At 34.9% G+C, this 12,740-nt stretch overlaps 1 protein-coding gene across 21 annotated transcripts in view; it reads left to right on the top strand.

The window, feature by feature from the left end:
- The window catches only part of HDAC9 (histone deacetylase 9), a 910,741-nt gene that overhangs the window by 426,468 nt on the left and 471,533 nt on the right, over positions 1–12,740 (top strand). The window contains exon 1 of one of the 21 annotated variants that reach the window (XM_025379229.1): positions 740–911. The exons of the other annotated variants lie outside the window; for them this stretch is intronic. Within the exon in view, the coding sequence (XP_025235014.1) occupies position 911 (1 nt within the window). The 5' untranslated portion in view covers positions 740–910. Of the gene's footprint in view, positions 1–739; positions 912–12,740 lie in introns of those variants that run through there. 21 annotated transcript variants of the gene reach the window in all.

Genomic DNA, 12,740 nt, shown 5'->3' with positions numbered 1-12,740 from the left:
AGACGGGGTTTCACCATGTTAGCCAGGATGGTCTCGATCTCCTGACCTCGTGATCCGCCCGCCTCGGCCTCCCAAAGTGCTGGGATTACAGGCTTGAGCCACCGCGCCCGGCCGTGCTAAAATTTCTTACCCAAGCAGTATGAGTCATTGCTAGTAGTTTAGTGAAGCGAACAGTTTCTCTTTCTCAGAAACCCAAAAGAAGGGGAGCAGAATATCTTCGCCAGCTGAAGTTAGAAGTCTTAGAACATTTTCTCATAAACACAATATTGCACACTTTTTAAAGGGGTATAAAATACAGTATTCATTACACAGGCATTTACTGTGTACCTACAACATGCCAGGTATTTAATTCAGGTAAATCATGGGTCAAATCACACCTTTGTTAGGCGGCTGGAGAATCATAACTTCCAAACAAAATATTTAGCATACATAGTCTTCACTGGGTTAGCAACTGGCTAGATTCCTGACACATTGTTACAAAAAAATAGCTGTATAAGGAAGTATTTCATGAAGGTGACAGATCTATTTTTTAAAAAGGGAGAAACAGCTAAGAGCTATTTTTCCCCACACAATAGGGAACAACGGTGGATACACAGAGTAGGTTGGACAAACATTTTTGAGGGACTGACACATTATCTCACATGCTTGATGCCTCATGGGGTTTTCCCTGAACATTCCAGTTGGTCTAAGTCAAAGCACAATTAGAATAGAGCAGGAAGTCTTCTGGAGCTATTTTAATCTCCACTGACTTCTGCCTTGTGGAGGGGTGGGGAAGCCTTTATCAGTGGGTAGGTGGGAGAACCAGGGGAAGACTGTCAGCTACGATTTTCTCTAGCCTCAAGAAGACTGAGACCGAGCCAAACTTCTGGCCAACATGCTTTGTGGATTCACAATGTAGCTTGAGAAAAATAGTTAGTAGTGACTTGTTTCCCCCCTGAGTGATTATCTCATCCAATCAATATTTATTGAGTACTTGAAAGCTGTATTTTTTAAATGAGGCTGCTTGTTTATCTGTTATTGTTGTTGATTTCTTATTATAAAAATTACCAGGTATTTCCTTCTTCTGAGATATCTTAATGCTCTAGTCCAACTGGTCATCACTGGGGAAAATTCTCTTACAAGCCCAATGCAAATATTACCTAAGGTCTGACACCGTCACTGATTCCCCTTCACCTCTGTAATATTAATACTTCCCTAATTACGTGTATTTTTTTTCTCTTTCTCTCTTCTCTCTCGATCCTCATAGTCCTTTTATTACTCTCTTTAGAACATTTCCATTTTCTGTCTTACCATGTGACTATTTATGTATGTGTGTCCCCATCCCCCCCAATTAGTTATATTGTAAGCTCCAAGAGGAAAAGGATCATGTTTTACTTCTATTTTTATTCCCTACAGTACCTAGCATATAATTGATCCCTGAGACTATTTTTGGATGAATGAATGAGTGATTAAAGAGTACAGTGTTATTGTACAATGTGTTTTTATACATTTGGTATTTTTAAAAAATGATTTCTTATTTTATGAAGAAAATTACTCCTCTGTTTCTTTGTAGATTTGAAAAATGTAGACATTTTTGAGGAGTTAGAGTCGTTTGCCCCCAAATTAAAATTATTCATTATAGAATGTAAGCAGCAATGACCTCCAATGCTTTAACAATGTGTATATGACCCTTTAAATGCTTCAGTTATTCTTAACAAAGGGAATTTGGGAATATTCTTATTTGATTTGATTTTTCAATGAATAATGAATGCCAATAGAAATTTCCTGGGATATGTGTCTGCATTCAAAATGTGAAATGTGAAATAGCTAATTTAAGACTGCCTGAATATAAATGCATACTTTTTTTAATCCAAGAGAAGAATAAATTTGTTGTGAAAATGATTACAGGTGTACTTTTATGTTATTCAAATACCACTTTGCATTTAATACTATTTTTCCCTTCTCCTATATTTTTATGTAGAGACAATTTTCTTAAAGGACAAAATAGGTGGATTTTTCTGTTAATAATAATACCAATTGGAAATAATTTAGCCCCACGATTGCTGTGTAGCTCATCTACATTTATTCTGGCATTATTTAATTAGCTATATTATTTGACAAGGGGGCAAGGAAAGATGATTTTTGATGAACAATTTAATCAAAATCTCAATGCCAAGGGTCTCAGTAATTTGAAAAATTATCTAAAGTAAAATGTCAGAGCAAGGAGTTAACATAGTGAAATATTAGGGAAATATAGATGGAATGGGTGAATCAATCTCTATATACAACTCTTCTAAGAGAAGAATGAGAAAATTATCTTTATGTGTATGTGGGAAAGGAATGGTATAGGGAATAGGATGTAAATCTTTCAAGGTAGTCCTTTTGCTCTATTTTATCCTTAAAACAGCATAAGTTAGGATAAGGGCATTAAGACTTAGAAAATTAATTGAGTTCGTTGATAATATACGTGTGGGCCGAGAAAGGAGTTAGATAATAAAACCAAATTTTACAGCATAGGTGTTGAACACAGTGTAGTATATCATGGTGAGCAAATGTATGCCAGTGTCCTTTTAGTGAATTTGCAAAGGCTGCCAATTAGGCTTTCTTATCATTGTTCATTTGTTTGCTGAAAAATCAACATAAAAATGTTAGAAAAAATTATCTGAATATCAACTTAACCTAACTTTTATATTGTAAGAAGGAAAACAACCCTCAAAAAACTGATACCCCTAGTACCCCTAGTCTCTCACTATTTATTGTCCCAATAATTAAATGGACATTCTTCCACATCCTTGATCTGGAAAAATCAATATCTCTTTTTCTTTCTTTACTTTTACTTTCCAGCACATAGTTTCAAATCTGAATATAGATATAACTCTGTTAGAAACCTCTATCTCAGTTCAGTCTCAGATGACTAGAAACCAAACTAAATTGCCAGGTACAGACTCATGCCTTTAATTCCAGCACTTTGGGAGGCTGTGGTGGGAGGATCGCCTGAACCAGGAAATCAAGGCTTCAGTGAGCCAACATCACTCCATTGCACTCCAGCCTGGGCAGCCAAGTAAGACTCTGTCTCAAAAAAATAAATGAAAGAAAAGACAATATATTAATATGTTTAGTAGACATGGGAGACAGCATCTTTCTATTTGATTATCTACTGCCCAGTCAACTTCCTTGGGCACTCAAACAACGTGTAACAGAGATTATCTTGGCCGGGCGCGGTGGCTCAAGCCTGTAATCCCAGCACTTTGGGAGGCCGAGACGGGCGGATCACGAGGTCAGGAGATCGAGACCATCCAGGCTAACACGGCGAAACCCCGTCTCTACTAAAAAATACAAAAAACTAGCCGGGCGAGGTGGCGGGCGCCTGTAGTCCCAGCTACTCTGGAGGCTGAGGCAGGAGAATGGCGTGAACCCGGGAGGCGGAGCTTGCAGTGAGCTGAGATCCGGCCACTGCACTCCAGCCTGGGTGACAGAGCGAGACTCCGTCTCAAAAAAACAAAAAAACAAAAAAAACAAAAAAAAAACAGAGATTATCTTTATGCTTCACCAGTCATGTATATGAGACCCATTTTCTCCACACCCTTGCCGATATTGAATATTGTAAGACTGTAGATTTTTTTGCCAATCTTAAAGATGAAAATGGTAGAGAATTGCTGTTTTCTATGAATTTTTCTGACTACTGTTGGATTTGAGTGGTTTTCATACACTATTGGCCGTATGCGTTTTCTTTCATGGAGAGATAATTCCAGGAATGCAAGATTAGTTAAAGGGAAAAAGTCTATCAGTGAATGTTGCCCTGTTAATAACGAATTAAGAAAAACATATTCTCATTAGATGTGGAAAAGCATGCAGTAAAATTCAGCATACTTCCAGCGTAGAAACTCTTATTAAACTAAAAAATAGAAGAGGGAAATAAGTGTTATCGACCAAAACCCATTCACTCTATCTGAAACTTTATGTTTAATGGTAAAATTAAAATACATTTTCTTTAGTATCAGGAATTGTCTTTGGATTTCCTAGTCAATGTTTCAAGACATGAACATTAAATAAGATGTATTAGAAATTAAAAGGAAAAGAAAGTAATTGAAATAATAAAGAGTTCACTTATATTGCTCAGTACAAAGTCAGTAAAAAATAAAACATTGAAAGGATTATTTTATATAAAAAACAACCAAACACAAAATGTAATAGTGATAGCATTTTCATGGCAAATGAAACTTTTATGGAAAAATTAATAAAATTGTTGAAGGACATATAAGAAAACTTGATCAAATTTGAGTGATGCTATGTTCATGAATAGGAAGAGTACATCTTTAAAAAGTTATTTATTCCCAAATTAATATATGTATCTCTTTGTTTTTAAAATTTTTTTTAAAAAAGATACTTGATGAATAGTATTAAATCAGATACAGTAAGTGATGTATAACAAGAAGTAAATCATATTTCCACCTCAGCTCTACTAACCATTCAATTTCCTGCCTCATACATAGTCTGCTATACATTTCTTCTATACATTATAGGTTTATTATATTTCAGCACAATGTTGAATAAAATCCTGACAGGATCTATGGGGGAACATGGCATACTGATTCTAAAATTCAAATGTACAAGTAAGTGTGCACAAATGGCAGTTTTGTAAAGCAACAAATGAAGAGAAGAAGGGTAGATGTCAAGTCATACAAAGCTGTATTAAATAATGATTATTTGGTTTGGGCAGGGACATGCTCACATAGATATCAAGGAATAGAATACAGCGTTATTTTTTGTAGCTTTGTATATGACAGAGTTTGCATCACAAATCAATGGAAAGAGGACAAACTATTAGTTAAATAGCTTGGGAACAATTAACATATTCAGTTTTTAAACTCATGGCCCAATGATTTTGTACTCAAATATCTATTTTTGTAATACTGTTGTTATCCAATTATGCAGGTTACAATTTAAATTTCTGCAATGCCGAAGTATTGTATAATGCATGTAGGATCTTGCATTGTATAGAGGGACAGGAAGGAATTTTATGAAGATATGGCAGGAACTTTAGTAAAGTGGTTCTAAACTAGGTGAGAGAAGTACACAACGTTTATCTAGCTCAATTCTCAAAAAATAACTTAGGACCCAATAAAGGATTCAGATCTAAGAGTCTGATAGAGTGAAATAGAGAGGTGATAATTCAATCAAGGAGGAAAGGTAAATAACTGTATCCTAAAGCTTCACCAAGTTAGTCACTGAATAGTACCTTAAAAGACCAATGAAGAAGTGACTTTTAAGCTGATGCTTGAGTGACTAGAAGAGCCCAGCCATGCAGAGATCAAAGGACAGCAATTCTAGGCAGGGGGAACAGCCAGTGCAAAGGCCCTTGAGACCATTATGTATTTGACTGTTCTCAGAATGAAGGCCACTGTGGCTACATCACTTTCAACACAACAGAGAGGATTTTTTGGGAGGTTTAGCCAAATCTGCCACTGTCTATGTGAAGACAGGTAATCTAGCTATCTTCTCTGGCATCTGTAAGCCAGGATGTGTTGCCTAGATTACCGTTAGGTCCCTGCCATCCTTAAATATTTTAGGGATTTGACTTTTTAATTCCCTAAAACAGATCGTATCACAAGACTATGTCTTTCTTGAACCTCCAAAGTAATTTTGATTTAGTGGGCAAATAACCCAAGTAATTTGTTTGATACTCCTAGTTTATAATCCTACAGATTTTAGGTTTAGAAACCCATTCACTTCTAGCTTATTTAAACGTTATTGCTTATTTTGAAGCTTATGCTGTGTCTGACTTTGGCTTAGAATGTATTGCCTTTTCACAAAAGTGTTGTAGTCTGTTATAGACCGGTTTACAAAGAACTATTCACTAATTGTTATGACTTATCTAGCTTAGTTTGATACCTCAAAACAATCCAAATCAGTCTCTCTTTTTCTCTGGTATATGTGTTGTATGTGTATATGCATATATAATGCATGTATTACAACTATAATTGAACTATTATATGTTTCTCTGTAGCAAGAGTTATGTCATTCTTCAAATAGAAGTAGAAAGAAATAGGAGAATTTGACTATATACTAAATTTCTTATAGCTTCGAACTATTTATTACCATTTTAGTAATGAAGATTATTTGATTGTTTATCAGAAATATAAAGTTTTATCATTAGTATTCATGTTTTTCTTTCAATCTCTTTGCCCAGTGACTGCATTTGAATTTCCTAGGTTGATTTAAAATTGTATTTCACTTTTAAAAATTCGGACTTATGTTGGGCTAAAATATAACAGAAATTTCAGTTTATCTCAATAACAGAAATTATTGTAAAGCAGAAACTTCAGTTAAATATTAACACTTAATATAATTAATTGCTGCAGATCATCTGCTTAATAAGTAAATAATTATTTCCAGCTATCTTTTTTTCCCAGTTTATTTTAATCAAAATAATTTTCTTGGCTGTCCTCTGTGGCTCATGCCTATAAATCTCAGTGAGGTGGAAGGCTAAGGTGGGAGGATAGCTTGAGGCCAGGAGTTTGAGACCATCCAGGGCAACATAGTGAGACCCTGTCTCTACAAAAATAAAAACAAAAAAAAATTAGCTGGGTGTTGTGGTTTGTGCCTATAGCCCTAGCTACTCCAGAGGCTGAGGTGGGAGGATTGCTTGAGGCCAGGAGTTTGAGTTTGAAGTGAGCTATGATCATGCCACTGCACTCTAGCCTGGATGACACAGCAAGACCCGTCTCTAAAAATAGTAATAATAATAATAATAATAATAATTTTCTTCATTAAACTAGTGTTTTAGAATAAGTACTACATAGTCCTTAGGAATTTTTATTCATAACTTTTTCTAAATTCCAGTTTATAGTCATATGGTTAAAATTTTAAAAACAGAAAGAGAGATTATATTGGTTATTGGTTCTAAAGTCATATTTTATTGGGTTTTACACCTACTATGGGTGATATTTAAATGATGCCAAAGCTACATGTTGCAATCAAGATAACAAGAGTATTTTTTCCTTCTTTCTCATTCCAATCTTTTGAAATGTAATGCATGGAAATTTTTCTTTCATATGTTAAGTGTATCTCATTGCTGAATATAGTGTGCCTCACTGAAGTATTCACTTCGTTGCCAAAAACACATCAGTCATTCACAAATATTCAGTATTCTGAGAATGAAATTTTTTTTAGCTACTTGGGTAGTTGGTGAAAGCCAGTTTGCAAAGATTTCTAACTCCTACAGCGTAAGACATATTATGTGGAATCCAGGGCTAAGTAGCAGCTCCCAAAACATGAGGTAGAGTTCTAGATACATTGGACCCCCAGGCTACAGTATCCTGGACCAAGATTTGTAGCCAGTTAACAGAATGGCAGTAAGCAGTCTTCTATTTTGTCGATGAGATCAAAGAGCATTATAATTTTGGAGAACAAAGTGGGTTGCATCCCTGAACACATTCATTAACATTTAAAGAAAATAGATACGAAATAAAAATACAATCCCTGAGTTAATTAAAACATGGAGTTTCAAATAAGCAAACCTAAGGCTTAGAAGATTGGTTGACATATAATAATTGCTTAATGAATATTCATGGAATAAGTGAATGAATGAATGGATTGAATATCATCCATTTACAGCAGCTGATATTTCAAGTGCACATGTGCGTTTGCACTTTAAATGTTCTAGGCTTTTTATCCTGGGTTTTCTAGGCATAAGATATATAAAGAATATATTTTAAAAGCCAAATTTTAATTTTAAAACTTAAAAGGGAAGAAGAACTTCTTTTCCTTCTTCATGATGCTTTTACTAAGGACACATTATTATTTTTATGAATATTAACTATGTCATACTTCAGATATGGAGGTTCTTCTGTCGCACTTAAAATTTTTTTGGGTTGTTTTCTTCAGGCAAAAATGGCTTTGCAGTTGTGATTTTATACTCTTCATCCTGCCTGCAGGCCTCTTTCTAGGAGTGTCATCCAAAATTATTATGTGCAGTATAGTTAGAGAATACAACCTCAGGATGGTTGGGTTTATTGCATTGGTTTCTAAAGTGAAATTTAAAAGCCCTTTAAGAAGGATTTCCTCTGGGTAAAATATATTCAGTTATGCTTATTTCCATAGAAAATGTGATTTGGACAATAAAAGGCCAAACTCGCTTGAGTCTTTGGTATGTTCTGGATAGCTGATGTTATTAGAGTTGTGGTTTCCAGAAAGGAGGATGTCACCTTACCGCCCTAGTCAATATCCTGTTTACCTAAGAACAGAAACAGGGAAAGCACAACTCAACCTTCCTTTCACCTCCTTCACATGAGAACCCCAGAAGATGTTCTGATGTGTGTCAAATTCAAATTCTAGAGAGTAATATATTAGGCTGGGTGCGCTGATTCACGCCTGTAATCCCAGCACTTTGGGAAGCCGAGGTGGATGGATCACCTGAGGTCAGGAGTTTGAGACCAGCCTGGCCAACATGGCGAAACCCTGTCTCTATTAAAACTACAAAAAGTAGCTGGATGTGGTAATACACACCTGTAATCCCAGGTATTTGGGAGGCTGAGGCAGAAGAATCACTTGAACCCCAGCGGCAGAGGTTGCAGTGAGCTGAGATTGTGCCATTGCACTCCAGTCTAGGTAACAGAGTGAGACTCTGTTTCAGGAAAAAAAAAAAAAAAAAAGTAATACATTAAACATCTGATCTGCCTTAGCTGAAAAATCAAACATCTGGCATAGTGGTAAAAAATTATATAGAAAGATTACTTAAAAAGACGTCTGATTTTAAGTTTCTTTTTCTGGCAACAACAACAACAATCACCATCACCCCAATTCAGCCAGCATTCTCTATATTTCTAATTTATGTTTAAACAAACATGAATACTTAGTCCAAGAGAAATTTTTTGGCTCAAAACTGATGACCTCACACATTGACAGATTTACTTTCTGGTGTTTAAAGACAAACATATTCAGAAAGGTTATGCAGTACAGGGCATCACGTGCTTACAGGAATTGATATCTTTTAAGAGTCCATCTTTGTGACTGCCTCATTTCACTGCTTGCCTCCTGACTCTGTTATTACAAATGATAAAAGTTCAAAGAATACATTATGAAAATGTGTTCTGAGGTTGTTTTATTTACTTACTACTTTCCACTTGTACTTTCATGTAAAGCATGGTCCCTTATACCTGGAAAGAACTGAATACGATGATTGGGAATGAATGAACTAAAGGGTCAGCTTGTGTGATGCGAGAACTGCTTGCCTTATTTCCTCCCCCCCATTCCTCCTCTTTTACAGTCTAGAGTCTAGTATGGCTGCTATCATAGTTCTTCTATACATTCATTCTAAAGAATTAGCTGTAATCTATTACATATCGAATACCAACTTTGTTATTCTCTTGTCAATCAAATTACGTTTCTCAACGCTGATTTGAACATTTGTCCATCTTTCAGAACACGATGTTGCAGGTAGAAGAGTACAAGTTAAGCCAGGATGCCTTAATTAAAGAAGAGGCCTTTACTCCTATTTTCTTCCACTCTCACCCGTTTCTGCCAGAATTGTGACAGCAGGGCAGAAAATGGGCTTTTTGTGCAGAGTTGACAAGATACAGGGTAGTGAAGACAAGAATCTTCTTTCACATGCTAAGGAACTCCTGACTATACTTCTGAAGTAGTAATTGGAATGACAGCTTTTCTGGCTGAAGTACAATTTTTTTGTTTTAAAAATACAAATGGTCCCTCTCATTTTCTATTCCCAGTTCTTTCACTCACATGCTCACACTTACAGTTATACAGTGTTCACACATACATTTTCCATTGTTGTCTCATTTGAAATACAATTTATGAGAAATTTTCACCATAAGCAAATAATCACTTATTTGTTTTAATTGAGCTTTTAAAAGGACATTATTTATTATTATTTCACATACTCTTGCATTTATTGATTTACTGTCTCCCACAGTGGTTGATTTACTGGTATTTATCTTCTCCAACTAGACTGACTTCTAATGACTCATTTATTTGGGAACAACTTCTATATGAATCAAAATCAAGAGTTTGACGTAACCTGGAAAGAGACTTGAAGAGCCCAAGAGATCTGTGAATAAGCTTTAGGCAGTTTCTGAATCTAAGAAAATGGTCCCCAAACAAATATATTTGTGTACATGTGCATTTTTGGGAAGAGACTGTCAATTCTGTGTCTTAATACTCAAAGAAGTTTGTGTCCCTAGCAAACATAAGTGACCAATTTTAGAATGAGTGATAATAAATTTGATTATTTGGGTTTTCAGCCCAAGATTAAAAGGCACAGATTATGAGCAGGGGAAGTTACTAGATTTAGACTTACCTAAAGACTTACCTATAGCCACAGCACACAATAAAAAGCAAGAAGAAAACCAACCCATCTTCCAAATATAGAAAAGGTTGAGAAATAACTAATGCAAAAGCTGTCCCACCCCCATTAAAGCCAACTGTTGTATTTAACTGGCCCTGCAGTATCACAATGCAGTTACTGATAGGCCAGTAATAGCCCTGGCTCCTCCATGTTATAGATATCTTTAAAAGCAGAGATGTGTCTAACCCATTTTGGAAAGAATACCTTAAAACATTAAGTGGAATTTAATTTAAAACTTTGTGGAATTGTTTTTGATACTTCAAGGAAGAAGCTTCTGATACCTGAAATGTTTATTTCCTAGATCCTCTTATTCCAAAATGAAATCAAGCATGTGTATGAAGCTGTGGGATGTGTCATTTGACCCTTGAAGCCATATTGTGGTAGAAATTGAATCTTTATGTCCAGAAGCGCAGTGTCTGTATTATTAGTTTTGCAAACATCTGTGGGCTCTAAGTGATTGATAAAAACTATGTATCAAATGAACCTAAAGTTTAGTTTGAAGACCCTACTTCATAGATCAATATGAAAATGATGCTAGCAAAAAACATAGTTTAGATATTATGCCTTGGAAAAATATTTCTATTTATATTAATGAGTTTATGAGTGATGTCATCGCAACTCATTCTAGGAAAGATCTAGGTCAGTGTAGTCCTATCTAGAGAAAGTTAAAAAAGAATAATGGTTGACTTGGTATTCGTAGTCAGAAACAAGTTAAATGACAAATTATGACTATTTTTTATTACATGACAGACAAATAAAAAGTTACCATATATTAAATGCTCAAGAGGTTAATATCTATAAAGCAGAAATATAAACTGTAAATCAATAAGAAATACCAGTAACTCAGTGGATAAATAATCAAAGGCTATGAATAACACATCTACAAAGGAATAACCAAAAATAGGCAATAAGTGAGAAGATGATCAGTCTTTGTCATGATTAACACATCAGTGAGATGCCATTTTTGTCAACATTATGGGAGTAAAAATAAATGACTAGATAATGCTTAGTGTTGATTGGGGTTTGGAGGAAAGGGGTGTTGTCATATGTTAGTGGAAGAGCACACTGTTCAAATTTTGGAGCGGCATAAATTGGCAGTACTATAAAAATTAAAAATCTACACACCCGACAGTCTAGTAATTCTACTTAATTGCTACACAGAAATACTTGCACAAATTCACAATAATTTATGTACCAGCATATTTATTAGCAGTTTTATTTATAATAATGGAAAATTGAGGGCAATCTAACTATAAGTCAATACATAATCCATACTCTGAAATACAAGTCATTAAAGTTATTAACTAATGTTTGAATATATTAACATAGAAAGATGAGCTCAATATATTAGCGAATGCAAAAAAATGTAGAATTGTATACCGTACATATAGCATAGTAAGCTCAACTAATGGATTCATGATACTTGTTTCCATTATTTTCTTGTTGTAGTAGGAGTAGAAAAGTAGTAAAAGTATTTTAACCCAAAGAAAAAAATGCTAGCATGAAAATCACAGTCCAATACAGTGCGTGTATATCAGTATGTTAATTTAATTAATTAACAATTAAAAGTATTAATAAGTTTACTTCAGGAGTAAGGTTAATTTACGTATCTGTGAGAACCTTCTTGATATACATCAAAATATTAAAGTAATAATGCTATATTTTTCTTTTCATTCTGAAGACCACCTCTTGCAGGTAACTTTTTCTATTTTCTTATACTGTCCTATTCTCTTTCTTTACTTAATTGTATATCACAACTATAGAAGAAATAGCTTACCTGTTACTTGCAGAAATGTCACTCACTATTAATATCACTTTGCAACACAGACAATTTTTCTGAATAATTAGAGGCAACTAAGCAGGCTTAAATGGAGTTGGTTAATTAAGTTATAAAATTCTAAGGGAGTATGATGAACCATGTAGACATATAAGCTTTCTGTTCTGGTTTTTTGTCAAATGTTTCTGGCACCTGGGTTTTCTCAACTGCCCTTCTGTTGAATATGATTTTCAAATTGATGTAATGAAGAGTGGTGGTCTCTGGACAAGTAAGCTCTTCATTTGTAGAATAATTATATGTCAACACATATTTTCCAAAATAACAGTCCTACTACTCTAAATGTCTTGGAAACAGTTACCTGACACCCAGAGAGTAAGTACAACTAGCCTAGAGCCTTGGTCTGACACCAGGCAAGAGGGTTTATGAAAGAAGATAGCCCCAGAAAGCTGGAGCCCTGCTCTGCTGTGTCGACATGTCTAGAGCTCAGAATAAAATTGAGTTTCCTGCTTTAGCCATAGCTGGGTCTTAAAATAACCTGAAGAAATTATAGTTCTGATTACATAGAAAGTGAAGGACTTAGAACATTCTCCTAATAAAGCCATGAGAATGACACAAAGCTTA

The sequence above is a fragment of the Theropithecus gelada genome, chromosome 3, assembly GCF_003255815.1.
Source record: "Theropithecus gelada isolate Dixy chromosome 3, Tgel_1.0, whole genome shotgun sequence".
In the NCBI taxonomy this organism is placed as follows: Eukaryota; Metazoa; Chordata; class Mammalia; order Primates; family Cercopithecidae; genus Theropithecus; species Theropithecus gelada.
Note: the sequence above shows the minus strand (reverse complement) of the source record. Positions and strands in the feature narration are given on the sequence as shown.